This window comes from Malaclemys terrapin, chromosome 4, assembly GCF_027887155.1.
Source record: "Malaclemys terrapin pileata isolate rMalTer1 chromosome 4, rMalTer1.hap1, whole genome shotgun sequence".
NCBI lineage: Eukaryota > Metazoa > Chordata > Testudines > Emydidae > Malaclemys > Malaclemys terrapin.
In genome coordinates, this window is record NC_071508.1 from 25197209 (window position 1) to 25223678 (window position 26470).

General features: G+C 54.2%; 1 protein-coding gene across 7 annotated transcripts in view; it reads right to left on the reverse strand.

Moving 5' to 3' along the window:
* Positions 1 to 442: 442 nt before the first annotated feature.
* LOC128837290 (alpha-1,6-mannosyl-glycoprotein 4-beta-N-acetylglucosaminyltransferase-like) overlaps positions 443 to 26470 on the reverse strand; it is a 33166-nt gene continuing 7138 nt past the window's right edge. The window contains exons 1-5 of one of the 7 annotated variants that reach the window (XM_054028336.1): positions 24191 to 24639; positions 15570 to 15822; positions 9133 to 14724; positions 8263 to 8410; positions 443 to 3752 (exon numbers count right to left, since the gene is read on the reverse strand). In XM_054028336.1, the coding sequence (XP_053884311.1) occupies positions 2608 to 3752; positions 8263 to 8410; positions 9133 to 9321 (1482 nt within the window). In that variant the 5' untranslated portion in view covers positions 9322 to 14724; positions 15570 to 15822; positions 24191 to 24639 and the 3' untranslated portion in view covers positions 443 to 2607. Of the gene's footprint in view, positions 3753 to 8262; positions 8411 to 9132; positions 15061 to 15569; positions 15823 to 17201; positions 17327 to 24190; positions 24640 to 26209; positions 26231 to 26470 lie in introns of those variants that run through there. The other 6 variants (XM_054028342.1, XM_054028339.1, XM_054028338.1 and 3 more) reach the window with 6 other exon arrangements.

The following is a 26470-nucleotide window of genomic DNA, read 5'->3' on the forward strand; positions in this document are numbered from 1 at the left end:
GTGCTAACTGCTTACATGTTGAAGCAGAAATGTAAGGGTCAGCTTTTCTAGCAGGCAGCTGCTGTAAACAGGTCTTGCAAGGCCAAATGATAAGCAGACGAATGGGAACTTTTCTAACTGCTACAGAAGGGAGGGGTGGAAGGGGTAAGAGGGAGTAACAGAACAAAGGCTTACACAGAAACGGCTTGGAATATAAAAGGGAAAAGTTGTTTGTATTTGTTGCACTGGATTTGAGACATGCTGGTCTCCTAGTGCCATTTCAGAGCTCTGAAATAAACTTGGCTTGCTTTCTCCCCTCGGTGTCTTTATTGGTGCCAAGCACACCGGGCAACGAACCCTGTTTGCCATCTCGGGGCCCAGTTCTGGGCAGGCAACATGTTCATACATCAAAAGGAAAAGAAGCACTTGTGAAGCTGAACGAAGAATTTCAGTGCAGAGTTCCTGAAATGCAATATGATTTATTAGTACACCACATTGAACCTATTTTAAATGCTCAGGGACCAGACAGTGGAATATCTTTTCTGGAACTCATGAAGGTCTGTAAAGAGCATGACCTGGAACTTTTGTATCCTGATGGACTTGACCTATTGGTGCTTTTGGCAACATTACCTGTTACAGTTGCAACTGCAGAAAAATGTTTTAATGCTAAAAAGTGTAAACTTAGTAGACTTTGCAGCCACGTGACAGAAGCTCGTCTTCAGCAACTGTTAATTCTTGCAGTAGAGACTGACATAACCAACAGCATTAACACAGAAGAGGCTGTGGATACCTTTATCCAGATGGCTCCCCGGTGCATGGATTTCCGTCGAAATGGTGAGTGTGCCACTGTTTATTTCTATGCAGATGATGTAGGTGCGTGTGTTAATATGGTTTCATGTGTATAATATGTATGTGTTTAACTTGCCCCTCCAAAAGTGGTCAAATTGAAATTCCTGCACACGCCCCTGCCCACCAACGTCTCAGGCATGCTCTACCTGTTTGCTGAAACAGGAGTGAAAGCACAAGCAAGAGAAGCTCTTCAAACGGGGACTCCTCCCTGTTGCTGGCTCTGGTTGCCAGGAGCGTGCAGACCCAAAAGACGGCTTGGCAGGATGCGTTGGGAACCCAATGGGCCGTAACAGCTTCCTGCCATGTGCAGGGCGAACAGTCATGTTTTCCCACACTGAACCAGGAGCTAGAGTGGCCACAGCTGGGGAGGGCACTAGGAAGCCTGCGATAGGTGGTTTGACTCCGGTTTGAGTACTGCAGTGTGTATGCTGGAGCCCCGGCTTTGGGGCCTGTGTCCTGAAATTGTAAACCTAGGGCATGGACACTCCCAAACGCAGGGTCCACGGACTCAAGTCCCACTAACCCATGCCTTACATTGCAGTGTAGACATGCCCTCTGAGAGCTGGCTGGGGGTTTGGGTTGCCAGGCTTATTTAGCTTGTAGGCAAGGAGTGGAGGAGCGGGCCAGAAGTGCAGGCTGGCCTCTAGAAGCCAAGGCCCAGAGAGCCAGCTGTGTGCGCTTAGGACTGGCAATGATGGGTGTGTCCTGGGGATACCCAATGTTGCCAATTCCCACAATTTTATTGTGTCATGATATTTGATACTCCTCAGAAGGCCTGAAGTCAGGTGAATACAAGAGAATCTCAGCTTGCACTTCAAACAAATATGAAGGGTTCTTTTCACCCTCTCGGTGGTGGAGAAAAGTTTAAAAACGTGACCTGTCTTGTCTAGTTAGATTGTAAGCGCTTGAGGGCAGGGATTGTCTGCCACTCTGTGTTTGTGCAGCACCTACCACAACCAGGCCCTGATTTTGGTTGGTTCCTAGGCACTGCTGTAATGAATGTGAATAATAACCTGCCTCTCCCACTGGGAATGTAGCCCCCTGGCATTCGGGGTACAGCATTTTAGCCGTCAGGCTGGAGAGGTTGGACGGCCAGTTTAAACTGTTGGGGTAGAGCAGGTCGACTGTGAGCAGTAGGATCCTGAGGCAAGGTTTCCCCCGTGGCTGCCTCTGCCCTGGGAGCAGCCTCACATGCTGGGGGATTGGTTTTGCCCACATCTGGGCTAGAGTTCCCCAGTGGACAATGCTCTGAACCTGCCCCGAGCTGGGCACTGCTGGCTCTCCTGACCTCTCCAGAGCCCCAGCGGTCTGCTGCAAGCACCATTCCAGGTCTCGCTCCTGGGGTCTGGCCCAGCGGGACGCCTTACCTGGGCGTGGTTCTGACTGCACGGCCCCCAGAGGAAGTAGTTCAGAGGAGTCAGTCAGCTCTGTGGGGCCAGGCTCTCCTATCCACGGCAATTAGTGCCCAAGGACATAGGGCGCCCTGAAAGGCCAGAGTATCAATGTGCTGCATTAGCTCCCATTTCTTGCCCTAATGCATCATCCTGCCATGCTACCAGGATCCTGCTATGCCACTGCCTTGACCCTCAGTGCCCCATCTTCCTTCCCCACTAGGCCCTCACTGTGCCTCCCCTGCAGGGTGCCATTGCCTGGGAGGGGCAGTGCCACCACCCTCCATTGCCCCTCAGACACCCCCAAACCGCTTGCTTGCCCCTGAGAAGGGAGGCCAGCTCCCTGGTGTGTGGGTCACCAGCCATGCCTCTGTCCCCTGCACCCCCCTTAGCTGTTTGGTTTGGTCCAGATGCTGATGCTGCGGATGATCAGCCATTCGCTCTGACTCTCTGTCACTAGGATCCGCACGCACTCCGGGGCGGCAGCCGTGCTGTTCTCCAAGCCGCTCCGTTCAAAGTGTCCCTTCTCAAAGACTCCGACGTGGGTGTATGTAGAGCAGCCCTTGCCTTTCCCCTGCCGCTGGCTGCCCAGCTCCACGGCCCCTGAGTGGAGATAGTCGGTGTGGCGCTCCTCGGAGCCGGTGTGGATCTGGAGCCGTGAGATACGGGCAGGCTGGTGGAACACGATGGTGAAGTGGCTGCCGGCAGATGGGGCTTTCCCCCAGAAGTACTCCGGCATCGTGCCGTAGGCCTTGCTTGGCAGGTAGTTCTCAAAGATGTCTATATCTGTGAACATCACAGCTGGGGGGTTGTCAGGCAGGTCCAAGGAATCTGCCTCGAAGTCGTTGTCTTTCAGCCGATTGACCGCCCCCTGGAAGGAGGAGTACAGGCCGATGTGCTGGAAGAGGGACGGCTTGAAGCGAATCACCTCCTTCTGGGTGAGCAGCAGGCGGAAGTGCCCCAGCAGCCAGTCACACGGCATTTCCTGGTAGAACAGCAGCAGGAACTGGGACAACTGGGGCAGGTCGCTGGAGTGGTAGAGTTTGCCAATGTAGCCCAGCTTGGAGAACTCCAGCGTGACCCAGTAGGAGCCTTCCCGGGATGCCACTGCCTTCCTGATGGCAGTGAAGAAGGACTTGGAGCACTGCACGTCGTCCTCAATCATGAGGTAGTAGGAGGAAAGGTTGGCAGCGAAGCTGAGGAGATACGCATAGTCCACGTTCTGCTTGGATCTGAACTGCACTCGATTCTCGGCATCATTGTAGTTCCTCTTCAGGCCTTCCAGGGGCGGGTAGCACTCCGGAGGGGCATGGATAACCAGCAGCTGGCCCCGGAGGAGGTGGGGAGTGAATCTTGCGGTAATGTCCGTCACCACCTGGGTGTTCCACTCTGAGTCCGGGTCAGCCAGGTGCACCACCACCACCATCTCCTCCAGCTCCTCCTGGGTTGACTGCTTGAAGATGGACTTCAGTGTGTCCAGGAGATAGTTGCCTCGCTTCCGCTTGATAGACGACAGCCCCACAGTGAGGAACTCTGAAACACGAAGGGATGAAAGGACAGACATGAGCACCACTGATACATCAATAAGGCCCAGACCCTCACGGTATTTCGGGGCCTAACTCCCTTTGAAATCCAGGAGAGTTGGGCACCTAAATACCTGTGAGGGTGCGAGGCTGGCTGATTTCACAAGAAGCCAATAGCAGGTCCTTGTGTTTGAACTCAGGCTGACACCCTCTACTGAAGGTCTCAGAGGGTGGCTGGGCCTTTACGGGGAGTTGTGCCCAGCCTTACCTATGACAGATTGGCTACATCCCACCTGAGATGGATAGCTGCCTTCAACTACCTGAAGGGGGATCCAAAGAGGATGGAGCTCGGCTGTTCTCAGTGGTGCCAGATGACAGAACAAGGAGCAATGGTCTCAAGTTGCAGTGGGGGAGGTCTAGGTTGGATATTGGGAAACACTATTTCACTAGGAGGGTGGTGAAGCACTGGAATGGGTTCCCTAAGGAGGTGGTGAAATCTCCTTCCGTAGAGGTTTTTAAGGTCAGGCTTGACAAAGCCCTGGCTGGGATGATTGAGTTGGGGTTGGTCCTGCTTTGCAGGGCTGGCTTTAGGCACTGCGGGGCCCGATTCAAAAGAGCTGCCGCTGAAGACAGCGGCGGGACTTCGGCGGCAGCTCCTTTGGCTGCCGGTGCATTCGGCGGAGGGTCCTTAGGGACGTTGCGGGGCCCTCTTAGGGGGAATCGGGTGAATCGCCCTAAAGCCGGCCCTGCTGCTTTGAGTAGGGGATTGGACTAGATGACCTCCTGAGGTCTCTTCCAACCCTAATATTCTATGATTCTATTCCTTTCCCCAACTTTGTGTCTGTCTTCTGAATTTCAATGGTAGGCTCTAGGAGTCAGGAAGCAAATTGTACTATTTGTTTGTACAGCAGCTAGCCCACTGGTAAATGTGAATTGTTTAATGATGCTAGTAATTTCAGGAGAAATGTGTGCGTACCCGCCCTTGCTTATTTATCACGTTTTCTTGTTAATTTCCCCTTTGTGTCCTACTGAATCTCTCTCAGTGAAAAGCTCCAAGCCCGTGTTGTTTAATCAGAGTGGAATAGCTGCCATCTCTCCTTGCCCCAGATGACTCAACCACTCCCACTGCACCTCCAAACTGACGCAAATGAGAATTTTAGTGCCACCAAAAAAAACCCTCCACCAACACACAAGACAGGACAGGGTCTCTTCTCTCTTCTGCTGGTCCCCTTCCCCAAGGGAGAGCAGTAGCAGGTAGGAAGAACTGCCTCCCTGTGGCCATGGAGTAGCAAGAGTTGCACAAACAGAGCTAGAAGGAAGCTGTACGTCTTGTGCCAGATCATTTTGCTCACTGGGCGACAGTGTCACACCAGCTATGCCAAGGGGAAACTCCCTTCCCGGCTGTGATGGGGGACACCAGCCCCACACTGAGCTGGCAAGGGCTATGAGGCTCAGCCCTGCCCCGCTGCACGCTGCCAGGTAATGAACGAATTTACAAAGGGAAGTGGACAAGTCTGTGGGTGGCTGGCTGTCCCAGGAGGAGAACAGATCTCTTATCTTTTGCTTCCTGAGGAAAGGATCAGCCCAGAGCCTTTGCAGAGACTGCTGACTGGGTGCCAGAGCTGTAGGGGGAAGGTGGGCCTGGCGCGGGACGGTGGAGTTTGTTTTTGGAACCCCTTCTGCAGTAAAGCAAAGCAGTAATTTGCAGGCTGCCTGGGCCAGGCCTGTGGGGCCCAGCGAGACTGCGGCAGGGAACCTGTGTCTGGGAGCAGTGGGGAAATGCCTCACTAAACTCCTGTGGATTTTTGCACCCTACGCAAGTCTGCCCTGTGGTTTGTCTCGGAGGTGGGGGGAGGGAGGAGGGAGGGGGTCGGTCACACACTCCCATTTGCAGCAGAGGGAAGGCCACAGCTCACTGTTGTTTCTGTTTTGGGCCCTCTCCCATGGGCGTGAATAGCTCCTCAATGACAAATGTCTGCAGCCATGTCATAACTATAAAGGGAAGCGAAACAGCTCTCCTGTGTACAGTACCATAAAATCCCTCCTGGCCAGAGACTCCACAATCCTTTTCCCTGTAAAGGGTTAAGAAGCTCGGGTAACCTGGCTGACACCTGACCCAAAGGACCAATAAGGGGACAAGATACTTTCAAATCTGGGGGGTGGGGGAAGGCTTTTGTTTGTGCTCTTTGTTTTGGGTGTTTGTTCGCTCTTGGGACTAAGAGGGACCAGACATCAATCCAGGTTCTCCACATCTTTCTAAACAAGTCTCTCATATTTCAGACTTGTAAGTAAATAGCCAGGCAAGGCATGTTAGTTTCCTTTGTTTTCTCAACTTGTAAATGTACCTTTTACTAGAGTGTTTATCTTTGTTTGCTGTACTTTGAACCTGAGGCTAGAGGGAGGTCCTCTGAGCTCTTTAAGTTTGATTACCCTGTAAAGTTATTTTCCATACTGATTTTACAGAGATGATTTTTACCTTTTTCTTTAATTAAAAGCCTTCTTTTAAAGAACCTGATTGATTTTTCCTTGTTTTTAGATCCAAGGGGGTTGGATCTGTATTCACCAGGAGTTGGTGAAAGGAAGGGGGGGGGATGGTTAATTTCTCCTTGTTTTAAGATCCAAGGGGTTTGGAACTGTATTCACCAGGAGTTGGTGGAAGGAAGGAGGGGGAATGGTTCATTTCTCCCTGCTTTAAGATCCAAGGGGTTTGGATCTGTATTCACCAGGGAATTGGTGAAGAGTTTCTCAAGGCTTCCCAGGGAAGGGAATCCACTTGGGAATGGTGGCAGTGGACCAGATCTAAGCGGGTAGTTAAGCTTAGAAGTTTTCATGCAGGCCCCCACATTTGTACCCTAAAGTTCAGAGTGGGGAAGCAGCCTTGACAAGCCGCTATTCCAGGCTCCGGAGAGACTCAGCCATGTGTTTGCTAGAGCCCTAGTGAGGGTGTGGCAGCTTGTAGCTTTCAGAGGAGTTAACAGGTAGAGGCTACGGGGAAGCCTAGCCTTTAACTTGACCTGCAGACTCATGTGACAGCTACAACCTGCCTTGTCTTTACTAGGATGTTAACTCAAGTAAAGCCCACGCCATTCTTCCAAGTAACGTCAAGGCTGCTCCCAGACCTCTCAAACGGCGGCGAGCCCCGCCATGGGCAAGACAGCCAAGCCCAGCACCCGAACACAGGTATAGACTCCTAGAACCATAGGGTGAGAAGGAATCGCAAGGTCAGCTCGTCCAGCCCCCTGCCACGATGAAGGACTTGTTGTGTCTAACCCATCTCAGACAGACGGCTCCAGCCTCCTTCTGAAACCCCCAGCGAAGGAGTGTCCACAAGCTCCCAGGGTGTCTGTCCCATCATCTTACTCTTCTTACTGTTAGGAAGTTTTTCCTGAGGTTTAATCTACATCTGCTGTGCTCATAGGTGATGACTCTGTGGGTGCTCTGGGGCTGGAGCACCCATGGGGAAAAATTGGTGGGTGCCTTGCACCCACCGGCAGTTCCTCGCCCTGCCCCCCCCCCCCCCCCCGGCTCCAGCTTACCTCCGCTCCGCCTCCTCCCCTGAGCGCACCTTCTTCCCCCTCCCTCCCAGCACTTGGCACCACGAAACAGCTATTTCACATGGCAAGCCTGGGAGGGAGGGGGGAGGAGGGGGAACGCAGCATGCTTTGGGGAGGAGACGGGGCCGGGATTTGGGGAGGGATCCAATAGGGCCAGGAAGGGGCGGAGTTCGGGCGGGGACTCTGGGGCAGAGGTGGAGTCGGGGCGGGGCCGGGGTGGGAAGGGGTGGTGGCACGAGCACCCACCGGCACCAAAAAAAGTTGGCGCCTGTGGCTGTGCTGTAGTTTGACCCCATCGCCTCTTGTCCTGCCCTCTGTGGCAAGAGAGAACAACTTTTCTCCATCTTTTTTATGGCAGCCTTCCAAGTATCTGAAGACGGTTATGTCCCACCCTTAATCTCTTTTCAAAACTAAACATAGCCAGTTCCTTCAGCCTTTGCTCGTATGGCTGCATTCCTTCCCTTTGGTCATCTTTGTCACTCGCCTCTGGATCCTTTCCAGGTTCTCCACATCCTTTCTAGACATTGGTGACCAAAAATGGACACTGTCCTCCAGCTGAGGCCTAACCAGCGCTGAGTATGCCTCTGTTAATGCAATCTAAAATTGCATTTGCTTTTTTTGCAACAGGATCGCACTGCTGACTCCTGCTGAGGTTATGAACCACCACAGCTCCCAGATCCTTCTCAGCAGTGCTGCGGCCAAGCTGGTTATCCCCCATTCTGCATTGGTGCCATAGCAGCAGTTGCAGAAATCCATCAACTGGCTTCCCAAAGGCTGCTCCGCTATGGCTAACCCAGTGTTTCTTGCCAGTCCCGGAGATCTCCTAGACACAGTTTAGGAAGGCAGCAAGTCAGTCCCCGTGGTATCAAAAAGGTTGAGAACCACAGCTCTAGACCATCTCTCTCCAGATCCAGCTGCTGGCAGAGAATGCTGGAGGCTAAAGCAGGCTGGTCCTGGGATACTCACTCTTCCTAGAGGGGGCGTGGCCGGCAAGGTAGCGATAGGAGACGTTCCTGGAGGCAGAAGCGTTCCACAGCTCCTGAAAGCTGCGCAGGTTCCCATCGGGTTGGAGTTGCTGCAGCACCATTTCCTGGACCCAGCGCTTCACCTCCTCCTGGGAGCCAGAGCAGAGCCAGCGTTAGCTACTGTTAGCGCACCCCAAGGCAGGCCTGTGGCAAATACACCTCGTCTGCCAGGGGTGGCAGCTCCAGCCCAGAGCCCCCTTTGCTCAGGAGGGCTAGAGCTGGAGAACAGCATCCCCTAGTAGTGCTGCTCCACCCCCCACCCAGCCAGTCACGCCCTCCTCCTGCTCAGACATCTCCACTGGAGTGGGGCAAGGGAGGAGAGGCCATGAAGCCCCCAATTCAGGGATGGAAGGTGGGGTTAGGAGAGGGGAGCATGGACCCCAGAGCGAGGGGAGGAGATGCGGGAAAGCCCGTGGGGTAGGGCAAGCGGAAGGATGGGGAGGGGATGTGGGGCAGCCCAGGGGCAGGGCCAGGGGAGCACAGACCCCAGAGCGAGGGGAGGGGATGTGGGGCAGGGCAAGGGGAGGGACAGAGAAGGGATGCGGGGCAGCCCTGGGGCAGAGCCAGGGGAGCACAGACCCCAGAGCAAGAGGAGGGGAAGCCACTCAGCCCCTGGGCAGGACCAGGGGAGCACAGACCCCAGAGCAAGAGGAGGGGAAGACACACAGCCCCTGGGGCAGGGCCAGGGGAGCACAGACCCCAGAGCGAGGGGATGTGGGGCAGCCCTGGGGCAGGGGAGGGGAACACAGCAGTTAGGGAGCAGGGGGGCAGGCACAGGCGAAGTCTCCGCCCAGCCCAGCCCGGTACTCACCACCAGTGGGTCCTCCGGGCGCTGCAGGCAGAGGCTGAGGAGCAGGAGCAGAGCCAGGAGCGTCAGGGCAGTGGCGAGCAAGCGCTTTGGGAAGCATCTCATGGCAGCCGGGCTCCGCGGGCAGGGGCTGGTGCCTGGGGGCGTTGCCAGTTTCGACCGGGCTCCTTCGGGGGAGAGGAAAAAGTGCATGAGGGACACCGTTCGGAGCAGCGCTGCCCGCCTCGCCTGGGGAGCACCTGGCCATGCAGAGGCGGCCTGCTCAGGGAGCAGGGCAGGGAGGGCTGCCGGGCAGCCAGCCAGCGCCTCGGCTCTCACAGCGCGGAGAGCCAGGGTCCCAAGCGGCTCTCACCAGCTTCCATGACAAGGGTCTGGCACAGGACACCCGTAAGGGTGAGGGGCCCGGCGGGGAGCTGAGGGTGTTTGCTGGCCCTGCAGGGGCCAGGAAGAAACCGCCACAAACAGACTGAACTCCTAGCCAGGGAGCGGCCCCTGACTGAATAAACTTGGGATCTGCCACACTAAGTTATGTCACACGACATGAGCTCCTTTGACTTATTTGTCAAATGGACAGGCTAATACTTGGCTGCCTTCTAGGGCTGGGGGAGGAGGGCTGCAAAGCACCTGAGCATATAAACAGCACTCAGGACAGGTGGGTGCACCCCCACTGGTCTATAGCATATTTGAAGGGAGAGGTGCTTCTCCCCTCCCCACTCCCCCCCCAATTCCAATTGTGAGATGTCCCACAAAACCCAGTACACTGCAGAGCTCTGGGGCGGTGCAACCTCCAGATCCGCTCATTGCACTGAGCGCTGGAAGATCTGCAGGCACAGATCCATTTGTACGGTGCACAGCAGCTCATGGGTCCTGCCAGAAAAATAAAGCTACTAGTCCAGGGGGCTGCACCCGAAGTTCACGAGGAAACATCAGCTACTGCAGAACATGCCTGTCGATGCAGGTGAAAGGAGCACACCCTAGGGTGGCTCTGACCTCCTGGCTTCCCAGGTGCAATACACAATATTTGTTTTGCACTGTAAAGCCTTTGATGATTTGGCTGTTGTAGTACCTTGGCTCTCTTCTCAAGTGATACCTGGACATTTGAGAGCCGGGGGTGCGACTTGTGCTACCAGCACCCAGCTGTGCAGCACCCTCAGGCGCAGCCTGCTACCTGCAGCAGGAATCTGGCATGAAAAGCAAGGGCAGATTCGGGGCGAGGAGAAGCAGCTGCACAACGTCAGACGTGTCTCAACTCCTCTCCGACCACTTAGAATCCCAGCCCAGGTACGAGCACGTGGACGCACCAGGCACTGGACCCTAGACCCAGTCTTCAGGTGTTAAAGGATATGAATGGCAGGGTCTTGCTCACAGCACTTGATGGTCATCAGTAAATAGGAACCCCAAACTGCTCAGCACATGAATCCAGCCAGCCCAGGCTCCTGGCACCAGCTGCTCCAGAGGAAGGTGCAAGAAATCCCCTAATGAGCAATTACGGACAAACCTGCCCACAGAAGTTTCGCCCTGACCCCGGTCAGGTGCTAGTGGGTAGCAGGAGGGTTTATTAGTCCTCTCTAGGACCCTTTTACCTTGGGAGGATGGGCAGGGCCCGCAATCAACACTTGCTAAGTCACTTATTGTAAATGTTACGGAATTGTTCAGCCAATGATGCAGATGCCCTCGAAACACATTACAGCCCTTCACCCTGCCCTTTCGAATACCTGCTGGCTGCTACCGAGGCGGAGACATGTGCGATGGGATGAAGGAAACTGCCTCCACGGGCCTTGGGTACCACCAGCATGAGACGTGGGCAAGTGGTCTCACTGCAGCATCATTCTATTTGTTTTAAGCGCACTCCTCCCTGTGCCTGGTACAGGAATAGCCCCCCCTTTCTTTTCGATAGCCTCTGTAGGGATGGCTATCCCACAGCCAGAGGGGCAACTGCGGCTTCTATAGACATCCCCTAGCTAGCTTGGGTCTGGCTAGCTTGAAAGCAATAGCTGTGAAGCCCCGACAGCTTGGGCTAGCTCACTTGCTCCAGTATCGCGACCCATGCCACAGTCACACCTCTGCCTGCAGTGGGCTACCTCGCCAGCCCAGGAAGGACGGATACCACACCAGAGCCTGTTTCAGGCCCGTCCCTCAAGGCATCATTTATTGATTAACCAGGAACTTAGGCAAAATCCCCAAATAAGGTACTGCCTCTGCCCGGCACCAGCTCCTACAAGCTCTTCCCTCACCCAGTGCACAGAGCCAGGGACTCCCATAGGAACCTTTCTACTTCCTGCAGCTCTCACCCCCAACCTGTGTACCAGGGAGTCACCTGACAGCTGGGTTCTTTCCCTAACCACAGCAATTCCTGCAAGCATCAGGCTCCCAGCCATTCTCAACTGAGCTCTTGCTGGCCTTTATAAAGACCAGGTGCTTTTCAAGCTATCACCTGATGCCCTGGCCCCACAGCCTGTGAGGATTAGTCACAGGTGGGCTGGGCCCGTCTCCCCTTAAAGGGGCCAGGCATGCTATTACACCTATCTAAAGAGTTCTGGAGGCGCCAGTCATGGATCCATAGTTAAAGCTGACCGAATTGTGTTCTTAAAGCAAGGATTCAACTTGTTCATTATGTCTAGAGAACACAGCCTATCCCCTCTAAATTACAGCCCTCACTCCAAGCGGAGGCCGAATTCTGCAAGAATTTACAAATCAATCTATTAGTTTAGGAGTGAAAATGGATTTAAAATTGGGCCTTTAGAAAGTTAGCATTTGGCATCAGGTTTTTGTTGGGTTTTTTTTTTTTTTTTGGTCCTTTTTGATCTCAGTTTAGCCATTGTCATCTAGGCAAAAATTGGCAGGGAGATGAATCTGGACCCGATCCGGTGCAAAGAGTAGCTTTTGAAAAGAAATATGTAGGATTTCAGACTGGAGAAAAGGCGTAAATTGTTAACCATGACAGCAATTAACCATGGGAACAATTTACCAGGTGGATTCCCCATCATTGACAATTTCTTAAATCAAGATGGGATGTCTTCAGAGAAACTCACTAAAAATTGCCCATTGGCAAAACGGCCACTGTCTGCCATTGTCCTCCATTCACGGCCTGGCCTGGAGGCAATACGGTTGAGAGCAGTGGGGGAGAGCTGCCATTTTGACAAAGGGCAATTCTTTGGGGGCTTCTCAGAGGGAGAAGATTCCCTGTGCCAGCCTCTGCTGATGTGAATGTTCAGTTCTGAAAAATAAGGGCAGAGAATTACTACTAATCCTCAATCATGCTCTCCAGATCTATCCAATAGGGGAGATGGGAAACTGGTGTACATGCATGGGAGGTGAGTGTTGATCATAGAATACCAGGGTTGGAAGAGACCTCTGGAAGTCATCTAGTCTAACCCCCTGCTCAAAGCAGGACCAATCCCCAGACAGATTTTTGCCCCAGATACCTAAATGGCCTCCTCAAGGATTGAGCTCACAACCCTGGGTTTAGCAGGCCAATGCTCAAACCACTGAACTATCCCTCCCCTCATCCCACTATTTTGTGCTGATCTGGGGGTGCAAGTTTATAAGACACAGTTGACTCAGTCATCGGAATCCTACCTCCAGCCCAGGACTCCTGCGATGAGAGGGGATCTCTCTGGAGCTGGAGGCCGGTGGGACCTATAGTGACGTTATTGAAATCCTGTGTTGCTCGCAGGATGACGTACTGCAAAAAAACTGCAAAAGGACACCCGGACCTCATAAAATGTTGGGCTTGAATGTCCATGCGGGGGCGCACCCCAGCGCAAGACTTAAGTGCAAGAGAGCCCCATCAGGTTCTCGCAGCATGACCTGAAAGAGAACTCCAAGCACGTCCCCTGCCTACATCGTCTGTAACTGCTCCACTAGTCCATGATCTGCGGGTGCTCCACACCTCTGGAAATCAGGTCAAGGGGTCTCAAAGCAGGTGCCCACAATAGCTGCCCCATTTCACAAACATTGGCCTGAAGTTCAGCTAGTCATTGGAGAAAAATCGAGACCCTTAACAAGATGCCAATACTGCTAAGCCTGCCTGGAGAGCCATGCCGGAGGAAACCAACCAATGACATCTCCGGTTGACTGGTGCCCTGTTTTCAGACAGGAAACAACCCACTGCTCGTATTCAGGGGAGGGATCCTGCTCCTGTGGACCAAGGTGTGACACCACAGCTCTCAACGCCCCTTTGCTCATGCACTCCTGCACAAGAACGCAGATGGCCGGTTACCACACACTGACAAGGTGCTGAAAACTACATTCTTACAGAGAGGACGCAGCGGTGGGAAAGAGTCTAATGTACTAAGTAAATTCAGGAGGCAGTTGCTGCATCTGCCTCTTTGTCCACTTAATCACAGATCCTGGGCCAGGCTCAACAGGCTGCCTCTGCCCTGGCCTGGTTTCCTCTCCACGCAGGGACTGTGGGGCAGCGTTGCAGATCATAACTCATGTGGTAGAAGCCTGCCCAGTTCCATAGCTGGAGGGCAGTTTGCAATTCCTGGCCTCCCTTGATCCACAGGCTATCCTCTGGTTACGGAACCTAGGCATTGCACCTGGACGTCTGCATGCAAGAGGAAGGAGTATCAAACCTACCTTGCTCTCCGTTCTCTGACCAAGTAACTTCCCTTCCAGTGGGGGCCAGGAATATGCAGACAGTCAGGACAAAGACGAGGCTGGGAAACTGAAATTCAGGTTCAGCTAACAAGTCAGGTGTCTCAAACATGCATCTTTTTACAAACACCTCCTGAACTTCTTGTTTAGTGACAAACAAAGGGCTGGCAGGCCAGGGGTGGATATACAGACAGCAGTGCCTGAGCAGAGCCCTCTCCACCCGCCCCACAAGGAATTCCCTGCATCAGCAAAACCACGCTCTCCTAGAGGGCCAGGCCTAGCTAGGGGACACACAGGGATGCTTCGAAGGGGTCTGCGGGGCTAACTGGGGCTCTTCCCTGCACTCCAGGATCCCTGATTCTACCTCCATCACAGCTGTAGTTCTCCAGACTGATAAAAGGGAGTGTGATGATGTTACACAATGTTCATATATTATTGAAAGGTCTGGGCAGGAAAGGCTCCTTGCATTATGCTCTCATCCCTGCCTGCTGGTATTTGCTGCAGGGCCAGGCTGTAATAGTCCATAGCACTTAGAGCATTAGGGAATGAACCCTCCCAGCAGGACTATCCTCTATGGGGGCAGGGGAGAAACCGAGGCACAGGAAGGTTGGAGAGGATGACCTCGATGGAGTGAGACAGGGTTTTTCTATTAGGAATTCTGGCCTGGTCCACCCTGGAAGACATTCTAGGTGACAAGGGAGCTGGCGGGGTTGTGACATCACGGGTACCAAGGAAGTGATGTCTGCTGAGACAGGAACAGAAGGGATTTTTACCCAGACTGTTTAAAGTTCGTTGGTTTGTTTCTGTCAGCAGTGTGGCCTAGTGGCCAGAGCTCTGGGCTGAGACTTGGGGAGACCTGAGTTTTATTCCTAGTTCTGCCATTGGCCCGCTGGGTGACCCTGGGCAAATCACATTGCTGCTCTGTGCCTCAGTTTACCCGTCTGTAAAATGGGGATAATGATACTGCCCTTCCTTTCTGGAATGCTTTGGGATCTGCGGAAGGAAAGAGTTAGTGATTATTATTATTTAATACACACACATGCAAGGAAAGCTCTCCCAGTCCCAGCGCTCCCATTCCTTCCATCAAAACTTCCAATCCTTCTTTCGGAGTCAAGCAAGAGTTCTTCCAGTGTGCAGACAGACCCGACCTAGCTTTGCTCTCTCTGGCAGGAGTACCAACAGGAGTGAAGCTGCAGCAGCATGGGCTAGTCAATCGAGTCCACATCCAGGGTCCCAGGCAGGATGGTTATTGATACAGCACATGCTGCTGCAACTTCACTGCTATTGTTATTTGAGCTAGCTAGTGCAAAGCTAGCTTGGGTCTGTCTGCCGTCACCCCTCTGATTGTGTCTGCCATCACCCTCTGCTGCTGTCACCCCTCTGATTGTGTCTGCCATCACCCCTCTGCAGCCGTCACCCCTCTGATTGTGTCTGCCATCACCCCTCTGCAGCCGTAACCCCTCTGATTGTGTCTGCCATCACCCTCTGCTGCTGTCACCCCTCTGATTGTGTCTGCCATCACCCCTCTGCAGCCGTAACCCCTCTGATTGTGTCTGCCATCACCCCTCTGCAGCCATAACCCCTCTGATTGTGTCTGCCATCACCCCTCTGCAGCCATAACCCCTCTGATTGTGTCTGCCGTCACCCCTCTGCTGCCGTCACCCCTCTGATTGTGTCTGCCGTCACCCCTCTGCAGCCATAACCCCTCTGATTGTGTCTGCCATCACCCCTCTGCAGCCGTCACCCCTCTGATTGTGTCTGCCGTCACCCCTCTGCTGCCGTCACCCCTCTGATTGTGTCTGCCGTCACCCCTCTGCTGCTGTCACCCTTCTGATTACCTTGTAGACACCCTCCAGGACCCAGACAGTACGTCTCAGGCCCCAAAGAGAAGGCAGGAGCTTCAGGGTGCATAAGGACCAGTTCCTCTGGGTATTTGGGTTTGCCTGTGGAGCGGATTCACAGCTTAGACACTCCCATTTCTGGCCCAGTAATGGCTCCCGATGGCAGCTTTCCCACTGGTGTCTTTCAGTAAGAACGGATTCCCCACAGGTAGCAGCAGCCACTCGACAGGGTTTCGCCCGGGGACTTTTCCTTTTATGTAGGTACAAAAAAAGCAATCTAGGGAATTTAGGGCCAGACCCAAAGCCCATTAAGGTCAATGGAAAAACTTCAGCAGGCTTTGAAATCAGGCTCACAATGCACCGAAAAGTCAGGGTATGTGAAACCTGAGCGACCGCAGGAACTCATCATCCATGCTGTAGTATAAACTCACATAACCGATGCGATGTCTCCAATAACAGCACAACGCCATGCAGCCCCACAGTCACAAGACACATGGCTGATACTGTATTGCATTATAGGTGGCCGAGCAATAAAATCACACATGCAAACCTGCAGCGCACACCCTGCTGGTCACCTGTCCATCTTTCCCATCCCCTTTTCCTAACGGCGCAGTGCTTAGCTTGGACCTTTGAACAATTTTCACATCTTCTCTCGAAAGCTCTGCTGACTGTATTCGTACATAATGTCTCTTTCCAAACACTAACTGCTGTCAGGATTGTTTTGTTTCTGATATTTACATGGCAAGGATTTGTAAGTCACATTGTTAAAGCTTCCAAAATAGTTAAAAACAAAGAAAACAACTTCCATCAGCACCCAAGAGTAAGGTGCCTCAGTCCCTTCCAACGGGGTAAATCATGCATAAATCACAAGTGATTTGTCTGGTAGTCTAGCAGAATGCCCAAAGTCTCACTGTGGAATACTAGGGGAAAAAGGGGCAGCCGTCACTCAGTGCAGTGGTAACCTTGATCTAGGTGACTTATAGGGTCATCAGATATCCCAATTTTATAGGGACAGTCCCAATATTTGGGGGCTTTTTCTTATATAAGCCCCTATTACCCCTCACCCCCGTCCCGATTTTTCACACTTGCTGTCTGGTCACCCTGCCTTAGCACAATGGAAGTTTATTGTTGCCTTAGTCATTAACTTGGGGATTTAAAATAAAAATAAATTTTTCTCACCTTGGACACTGAATGGTCTAAGTAATTCCCGGACTAATTCTGGAATCCAGACCCAAAAGAAGCCACCTTAGCTTGGGCTTTACTGATTGAGACTATGGTGAAGAGAAGCCGGGTCACGGGGTACTTAAAGTTCAACATACTCTGGTAAAAGGGGGGAACCAGTCATGTTATTATGGGGTGCTCTTGCAGCACCAACATTAAGGTTGCACGGAGCCTTCTGTTGAGAGTCGATTTTTTTAAGTACACTAAAATCCACATGCATAGTCACATTGGGCAGAAAACTGCTAGGCCGGTGGAGAGCCTAGATGAGAGTTAGCATTGGAAATTTGGGGCACATGGTAAAGGGGTTCTTGAGATACCATCCCCACACCATGACCTCATTTTCAAATGTGCTGGTTCTGACTACGCTTTTTTGCCCAGACCTAGGGGAAAACTAGAGGGAGTACTCACATGCAGCTTCTATCACTGGGCTGCCCCTCAGCTCAGCTAGCGTTGGCCACCAAGAGGCAGCTTCAAAACCCGATCGGTCAGCAGTTAGGAGCCTTTCGGGCTGGTTGTCCGAGTGGTGTACGTGATTGCGATAGCTACAGTATGCCAGCAGGAGCAGGCTTAGCGACGCAGGCTGGAGCAGCGTTTCTTTGTAAAGGCAGCATTTCAAAGTGCTCTGAAATTCACAGGCAGAGTGAAAGCTGGCATGCCAGATCCGAGGCTAGTTCAGCTCGGTGGGGCCGTCCCGGGGTCATTTGATCAAGGGGGTCCTGAGATACAGCTGCCCGGAAATGTCCTGTTTTTAAAATTCAGGCTTGGTGCTTATTGCAGACACAGCAGTGAGAGCAGGGTGGGAGACACAGCACATAGCGCTGAGGCCAGGCAGTGAGCGTATAATGGCCTGGCTTGGTGCATTATCTTGTGCAGCCAAGTATTTCTTCTGATCCTCGGAGCGACTTTGGCTGCCAACTTGCCTGTTCTGGAAGGGAACAAAGTGCTGCTAAGCGTCCTTAACTCCCCTATAACAACAGTTTTTGTGGATGGATTGAAAACTCTAAGGCAAGAACCAGGGGTTACTCCCTCTGCAGACGTGTCGATGCAGCTTACGGGTGAGCTGGTGTTTCTGTGCTTTAAGGTGCTTTAATGAGCATGATAGCTAACGAGCATTGCTGGGTCATTACCTCCACAACTGAGTCTTTGTGCATACGGCACTTGTGCACTACAAGGGCTTGACGACACAGGGAAATTGACCCATCCAGAATAATTCGCCCACTATGGCTAGGCCAGTCCACTTCCCCGTGTAGACAAGAATTCCGTCACGCTATGCTTTTGTAACCAGGCCACAGCTCTCTCAGCCGGCCTGGCGACAGAAGCCCGACACTTTTCCACAACCCAACCCTGCGTCGGTTAAATCTGTGCCCCTGCACCTAAAATGCTGCCTGGCTGTGTTCAGATTGATGCACTGTGGGGAAATGCAGGCAGCTATCCCATAGTGCCTCAGCAGGGGACAGAGCGCCTGGCAGCCCTGCACTCAGAGCAGCACCGGCAGCACGCAGGGCAATGCACTCTGGGATAGCCTACTGCACCGAGGACAGCCAGGACTGGCCCACCTGGTTACACAAAAACTCTTAGGGAGGCCATGTTTTAGGACCTGGATCTCGAAGAGAATCCTGTGTCTGCTGGGCCCTCTGCCTAATAACAGTACTCAGCACCTGGGGAGTGGATAGGTGACATGGCTAGCGCCAGGCGTACCGAGCTGTTCATCGGATCAAACAAACGTTACAGGGTGTCGCCAGAGCCTGTGGGGACTTCCTCCAGCGCAGAGGCCGCAGGCAACAGAATACCACCCCCTGGCCAAAACCAGCAGGGAAAGGGGCCCCATTAGACAAGCGCCCCATATTCACAGCACACGTCACCATGAATCTTGTCCGACATGCTGCCACCACACACAGTAGAGAGCCTTTGTTCCCTAGTGTGGGTAGACACCTTGACTTCCTGGCTGGCTGAGTGACACTTCCACCTGTCTGGGGTGGGGGTGGTTTTGTTTGACAGCCTGGACGTGTTCTTCACAAAGGACTGTGACGGGTCCAGGGAGGAGTTCTGAGATGCAGAGGAGTGCTGGGAACTTGAGCAAGACCCTGGTCATCTCTTCCATCAGCTCTGGGGTTTCTTGGGACCCAAATATTTAACCAGGGGCTCGTCCGTCTAGCAGAGGAAGGTCTAACCCCACCCAATGGCTGGATGATGAAGCTAGACAAGTTCAGAATGGAAATAAGGCGTGAATTTTTAACAGTGAGAGCCTTAACCATTGGAACAAGGGCCACGGTGGATTCTCCATCACTGACCATTTTTAAATCGAGGTTGGATGTATTTTCTAAAAGCTCTGCTCTATGAACGATTCTGGGGAAGTTCCCTGGCCTGTGGTAGACCGGAGGTCAGATCAGTATGACTACACTGCAACCAAAAACCTGCAGCACAGAACCCCTGTTAATTGACTTGGGCTCACCAGGCTCAGGTTGTGGGACTAAAAATAGTCTAAAAGCGTAGACGTTAATGCTCAGGCAGGAGCCCGGGGTCTGAGATCCTCCCCCTCTCGAGGGGTTTCAGGGCCTGGGCTCCAGCCCGAGCCTGTATGTTTACACTGGAATTTTTAGCTCCAGAGCCCAACCCGCGCGAGCCCCAAGCCAGCCATGGCTGCGACACAGGTGTTTTATTGTGGCATAGGCGTATCCTAGCTGATCACAACGGTTCCCTCTGTGGCATCGATTAATCTTGATTGCAATAAGCACATGGGGTTGGGACGGATCAGGACTTGGTCTATGTACGGAAAATAGCAGGCTCATAAAGTGGGGGATGAACTGAGGGAAGTCTGTGCCTACGCTGTGCAGCACAGAGACCGTATCTCAGCGTGCATTGTCCCAGGTGCTGCCGATGCTGCTCTGAATGCATATCTTCCAGGCACTCTGGTGCAGAGCTACCACAGGATTTAGGCACCTAAACCCCAGTTGCAACGCCTACGTCCCTTTGTGGATCTGGGCCCCTGTTCCCTGCTGAGGCATTATGGGGATAGCTGCACGGATTTTCCTACAATGCACCGGTCTGAACACCCTTAGGCAGCACTGTAGTTGTAGATACAGCTGCAGATGGGACAAGGGAGTGGGCCAACCATGAGAGCCACTCCCTTGCGCAGGGTTGTGCTAGGTAGTAGCTGGATGGTCTGTAATAAACAAAGGCCTCGGGGACGGTTATTGTTTAGAGAGCATCTGTGGAGTCCCAGGCACTCAACAGACAGGCTGGAGACAAGGAGCCTGGTACAAGGAACTTACACTTTTAATAGGCAATGCATGGAGAAAAGATGGGGGATGGGCTGTGAGAAAATACCAAAGGATGGAAAAGGAAGGTTACCTTGGAGACAGTCAGATGATGGATCATTTCCTGTCTGTTGGCAGGGGGCAGCAGAAGAGAAGGGCTTACAGGAAAAGGGCCTTTGAGAGGCAGAAGGCATCTGAGAGCAGGTCATGGAGGAGGTGCTGGTGCCAGGGTTGCATGGAAGGTGTTGAGGGCAGAGCTGGGACAAGCCTGGGGCAATCATGCCAGATGGGTGGAGAGAAGTGGGGAGCTAGAGAAAGGCAGGAGTGGGGCTGCTTGGGGCCTTGAATGCCAGGACCAGGAGTGAGCCCCGCTGCAGAGGGGGTGGGGAAGCAGGTGAGCAGGAGGATGTCTGGGGCAGCAGGGCTTGGGAGGGAATTGCAAGTGGCTATTTGCCAGGGCTTCCAGCCACTAATGTACCTAGAGTTGGCTGTGGCTGCCACCCCAATAGAGAGCAGGAAGAAACCCCACAGACTCTGCTCCCTCCCACTTCCTTGCTGCCTTTGAAAAGGAGGCTGCTGCACCGGCTGCAGCACAGCCCTTAAGAGTGCACTGCAGGAAGTCAGGCCAGACGGGGACCGTTTCCCTGCAAACTGGGCAGCTTCTGCTTTCCTTCATCTTGATGAGATGTTAGAAATGAATAGAGCCTGGGAGTTACGTTAGTGGGGTGAGCACAGGAACGGCCACAGCCTAACCTCAGCATTGGTACCGACTTCCTGTTGGGCCTTGGGTGAGTCACCTAACCCCTCTGCCACAGGCTTCCCCATCCATCCATCAGATGCTGCCTGCTCCACCTCTCAGGGGAACCGGAGAGTTCGGTAGTGAAATAATACTGCAGCTAGCAAGGCTAGTGCAACGAGAGGCGAGCAGGCCACAGCCACAAGCCGTGTGTGCACACCAGAAGAGAAGGCAGCCCCTGGCTCCCATTATTAGTACGGTGTTAGCCCCAAGCCTTCAAAACTACGAGCCACGTCCCCAGAAAAATTGCGAGCTTGGCTTAAAAAAAAAATCACAGGATTTTTAGATCCAGCCTGATACATTTTAGGTGCTTTTGGGGCCTTTCAACACAACTGGGAGGGCTAGAAACTTACTTTTCTTTGAAAGGAGAAGCTGAGAGTCTCTGTGATGGGGTGCTTGGCCCACACTGGGCTCTAAGGGGTTAATAGAGCCCTTGGGAAGCTTTGCAGGAGGTGGCCAATCATAGAATATCAGGGTTGGAAGGGACCTCAGAAGGTCATCTAGTCCAACCCCCTGCTCAAAGTAGGACCAATCTCCAGACAGATTTTTACCCCAGTTCCCTAAATGGCCCCCTCAAGGATTGAACTCACAACCCTGGGTTTAGCAGGCCAATGCTCAAACCACTGAGCTATCCTTCCCCCCCTAAAGAGAAGGGTTGCGAGGAGTAGCCAATCAGGCCGGGCTGGCCCATATAAGAAGGGCTGCAGAAGACAAGGCAGCTTTAGTCACTCCCTGGAGCCTGAAGAGGACTGGTCGCCTTGCAGGCTGAAGGTAGAAAGCACCTATGCTGCAGGCAGAGACCGGGGAAGCTAAAGGCAGCTCCTGGCGGACTGCAGGGATTTGCAGGCTGAGGCCCTGAGGCAAGGCAAAGAGGCCACGGGGAAGTGGCCCAGGGAAGTCTACTGGAGTCGGAGGGGATGCTGCAAGCAGTAGCCATCTGGGGTCCCTGGGCAGGGGCCCAGAGTAATGGGTAAGCCTGGATTCTCCCCCCCCCCCCCCACCTCCCGAGTCAACACAGAGGAAGTGGCTGGACTACGGGACTGTGACATTCCCCCAGAAGGGGGCAGCACAGAGTATGGCACAGCCAGAGGGCTGGGTCACTGAAGAGGATGTCACAGTCCTGGAAGTGATGTGGGTCCCAGAGCAGAAGTGACGGTGGTGAGACACCACCAGAAGGGGGCACCCTGGTGAGAAGAGCTAATTCCCACGACAGCCGGCAGGAGGCGCTAGAGTGGAGAGTCCCACTCTGGCTGAAGTGCTGCCAGCTTTTCTGCCGCCCTAGGCGGCGGAAGGTCCCACCCCGAAATGCCACTCCCCCACAGAAGCGGTGGAAGGTCCTGCCGCCGAAATACCGCCATGGTTGCTGCCCCCCAAATTATAGCGCGCTAGACGACCACCTAGGTCGCCTAATGGGTTGCGCCGGCCCTGTCACACTCTCATCATCACATGACCTCACGGGCTGAGGCTTCAAGAACACGGCCAAATATTGCGCGTGTAACCCGCAGCCTTCTCTAGAGGTGATGGAGCGTGTACAGCTGGATTCTTAGCAGCAGCTCCTCGGTTTAGAGCTGGAGGCCACAAGTTCAATTCCTGCTGCTGACACCCTCCCAAGGGGCCTGGCATGACATGGGACTCGTGATGAAAGCGTGGGAGTTCGGCAAGGCACAGAGTACAGATGCTCCCTGCCCTGAAGAGCTTCCGGCCTAACAGAGACAGCGGTGCAGGAAAGGGAATCACACTATGATTAACGAGAGGGGATGGGGAGGAGCATGAGGCAGTGGGATTAGGCAGGTGCTCCCTCCATGGGAGGCAGGGGCGAGCAAAGGTTGGGGTGTTCACTCCCAAAATGGGAAGGCCGTGTGGGCTCAGCTAATTTAAAGGGTCACCATGTACCCGGGTGTCACCAATAATGCCTCTGACACAATGAGTGCTCTGCCCAAAAGGTTTTTTGGCAATCCTGTGGGTCAAGTCTGCCTCAGTTTCCCCCCGCTTGTTGTCCTAGTCTGTCCCCCAGCCCTGTTGTGTGTGTGGGGGGGGGGAGAGAAGGGAGGGGTCTCTTTCACAGCAACAGGGGAAAGAAAAACACCTTGAAAAACACAAGAAAATAGGCATGTACCAGCACAACAAGGGACCGGGAGAATGATTGGCAGGGGGGCACCTGACCAATCCCCTTCCTCCACGCTGAGTAGATTGTAAATCTCTTATAACCAAGAGTTGACTGCAGTACAGATCAGGGTCTGAGACAGCCATCAAGCCGCGGGATGACGCCGCATCAACCTCTCCCAAGCCCAGACACCAAGCTAGGGGAGAGGGTGCAGGTGCACAGGGCTGGCTGTTGTCCCCCCTCTGGCCCCACTGAAAGAGGTCATTAAAGATCAGTTGGGGCTGCCTGGTCTGTGCTGTGGAGCTCCCTCAGGGCTGAGTGTGCCGCTAGGCCTGGCTCCTGCATCTCCTCCACGTGTTGGCGTGCAGAGGAGCGGGGCCATTTGGGGAGCAGGGGGGATCCTGGCAGGCCGAGGGGGGAGATTGCCTATGGGCGTCACCGCGGAAGGGGATGATGGGTGCTACGGGTATGCAACTGTTACGCAGTCAGCATCTCTCTGCTGCTGCCTGAACCTCGCCCAGCAAACCCAGGGTTTGGTTGCACCATGTTCTAACCACAAATGGCTCAGTGGGGAAAACACATCAGAGGTACAGCAGCAGAGCCGGCGCTAGGCAGGGCCGCCCAGGGGGAGGGGGGGGGGGGGAAGTGGGGCAATTTGCCCCGGGCCCCACAGGGGCCCCCATGAGAATATAGTATTGCAACTTTTTGTATGGAAGGGCCCCCGAAATTGCTTTGCCCCAGCCCCCCTGAATCCTCTGGGCAGCCCTGGCACTAGGCATGAGCCGACTAAGACGCTCCCACGCTACATCAGCGCAGCTGCAGCGCATCTCCCGTCGGCGTAATTACTCCAGCGTGAAACTTGCATTGCTGGGGGGGCTTTTCACATCCATGAACGAGGTAAGTTAGATCGACTTAAGCAATAGCGCAGACCTGCCCTAAGCAGCTCCAGGGCCCCCCTATTCACTTTTTATTATAAGAACTTGCCTGGTTTAATATTGGGGAGGGGGCAAAGTGTTCCTGCTTAGGGCCCCCAGTGGGTTAGCCCTGGCTGTGCCCGGCAGCAGGTCAGGGGGCCTCATGGGGGCAGGAGCAGAACCACTCCCTTCTCTAGTGCTTCGGCCACTCCGGTTCTCAGCACCCGTTCCCTTGGTGATGGTTTTCACAGCCTGGCCGCATGTGGCTTCTGGCTAGTACCCATGTGAAAGCCCCCCGGGAGGACGGCTGGAGGGAAAGGACTTACTTCGTCTGGCTGAGCCGGCTCCCCCAGGGAAGGAAGCCACTGAATGCCGGAGCTCCCGTGCTACTTCCCTAGTTCGCCCTTTCGCTCTCCAGTGCCTCTGCTTTCATTCTGCACAAGCCCCACCCCGAGCCTGGGCTCACGGCTCACATTGGCGGAGAATCTGAGTGCAGCTGCTGTGCATAGATCCAGGCACCAGGTTAGTCCTGGGGGAGAGAGGGCTTTGTGTGCAAGGCAGCTATGTCTGGGCTGTCCCATCCCCACTCCAGCATAGGCCAGGGCCTGCTCAGCAGAGGGACAGCTCCCTGTTTGGACTGGAGGAGAGGGACCCAGGGTGAGGCTTGGCTGTGGGGAAGCCAAGGCTGTGTGTGTAACTGCCCCGGCAGGATCTGGCCCTAGGCTGGCAGCCACCAGCAGGACGCATGGTAACCCACTGGTGAGTGTGTTACGGGGGTGCCCCTCGGTGCTGATCCACAGAGGACGGGGGTGCTACAGCCCCCTGCCAAGGGAGGCTTGATTCCTTAGCTCCATTCTTAGGCTCCAGTCCACTGCGGAGCTTACAGCGATGCAGCTGCTCATGCAGGCTCTAAGCCAGTCGTGCTCAAACTTTTTTACTGGTGACACCTTTCTCACAGCAAGCCTCTGAGTGCGACCCTCCTTATACATTAAAAACACTTTTTGATATATTTTACACCATTATAAATGCTGGAGGCAAAGCGGGGTTTGGGGTGGAGGCTGACAGCTCGTGACCCCCCGTATAATAACAGTGCAATCCCTGAGGGATCCCACCCCCCAGTTTGAGAACCCCTGCTCTAAGCGGACGGGAGAGAGCTCGCCCGTCAACTTCATTACTCCAGCCCCACGAGCGGCGGTAGCTCTCCTGCCGACATAGCACTGGCTACCCCGGCACTTAGGTCACTGTAACTTGCGTTGCTCAGGGGGGAGGGGGGTTATTCACCCCCCTGAGCGACGGTTATACCACAGTAAGTGGCAGCGTGTACGTAGCCTTCAGTCCCTGGTGAGTCGGCCAAGATAGCAGACTTCCTAGGAGCGCAGCTGGGGCCAGCCTCCCCTGATGGCCCCCAGGGACTTGAAAATGCTGATGTGGGTGTGATGGTGACACTCGCTGGAAACCAGCCTGGGATGGCTGCCCTGCTCCCTCGCCTTCAGAGGGCAGCCCCACCAGAGGAGCACTTTGCTGGTACACTCCAGGGCAAAGCCTGCCTCGTGTGGACACAGCTTATACCAGCAAACCGCACGTAGGGGATAGCTTATTCCAGTCCCCCCAGTATACTAGAGAGATGCTGTGTGTATACTAGGGATAGACTGGTATAACTGTGTTTGTACTAGGGCTTGGGCCAGGTGCGGTCGCCCCTCGACACTCTGTACCCAATGCAGCTAGGCCAGCAGCAGGTCATAGCGTAGACCTGAGCTGTCATCCCCTCCCTCTGGGGGGTGCCTGTGGCAGGCTGCTCAGAGCACTGGGCGAGGGGGGCAATGCCTGGCCTGTCCACCCCCCCCCCCCCCCCGCCCCGTAAGGATGGACTTTCAAGGTGGCTCAGCACCACAACTGGGGCCAAATTGTCCAGCGAGTTCCCGCTGCAGTGCTCCTTGGACAAGCGGTGTTTGGTGCCTACATGGGAGCTGAGTGCGCTTAAAAACTCTGCCCCTTAAAGGCCAAACACAAATACGAGGCGGCTTCCCCCTCCCATCTAGCGAGGCTCACTTCAGACAAAAGCCAGGGGACAATCTCCCCTCACCCACGAAGTCCCAGACAAACAGAGGGGCCCTGGGCCGCCAGCTCTCCCCTGGCTTTCCAGTGGGGTTGCAGACCAATCTCCCTCCACCCCCGCTGCAGCTATTGCTGCTCAGCTGTGACTTTGCACTGTCCCCACCAAGGCCAGAAATCGGAGTGCAAAGGTGCCTGGCTGCTTAAAGCCACCCCAGTGCCAGCCCCTTGGTGGTATTCTGTCACCACCGGCCAGCGGTCTCGCCCTGTTACTGCTGGAAGCTTTGACTCACCCGGAAGGGCTCTGCTGCTGCTCTCACGTTCATTCGACTTTGAACAGTGCACTCAGCATTGGAGCAGTTGCTTGCCCTGCCGCTGGGTGGGCTGGAACTTCCTGGATATATGTGTGTGTGTGTGTGTGTGTGTGTGTGTCCGCTTTCAGTGCAGGACTGCAGCTGAACGTATTTCACATCTGTGCAGTGCTGCATCTGCTCCTCAGGCCCCAGAGAGACCCCAGCCCGGGGGCTTGGAACATCTCTCCTCAGGAGCCCCAG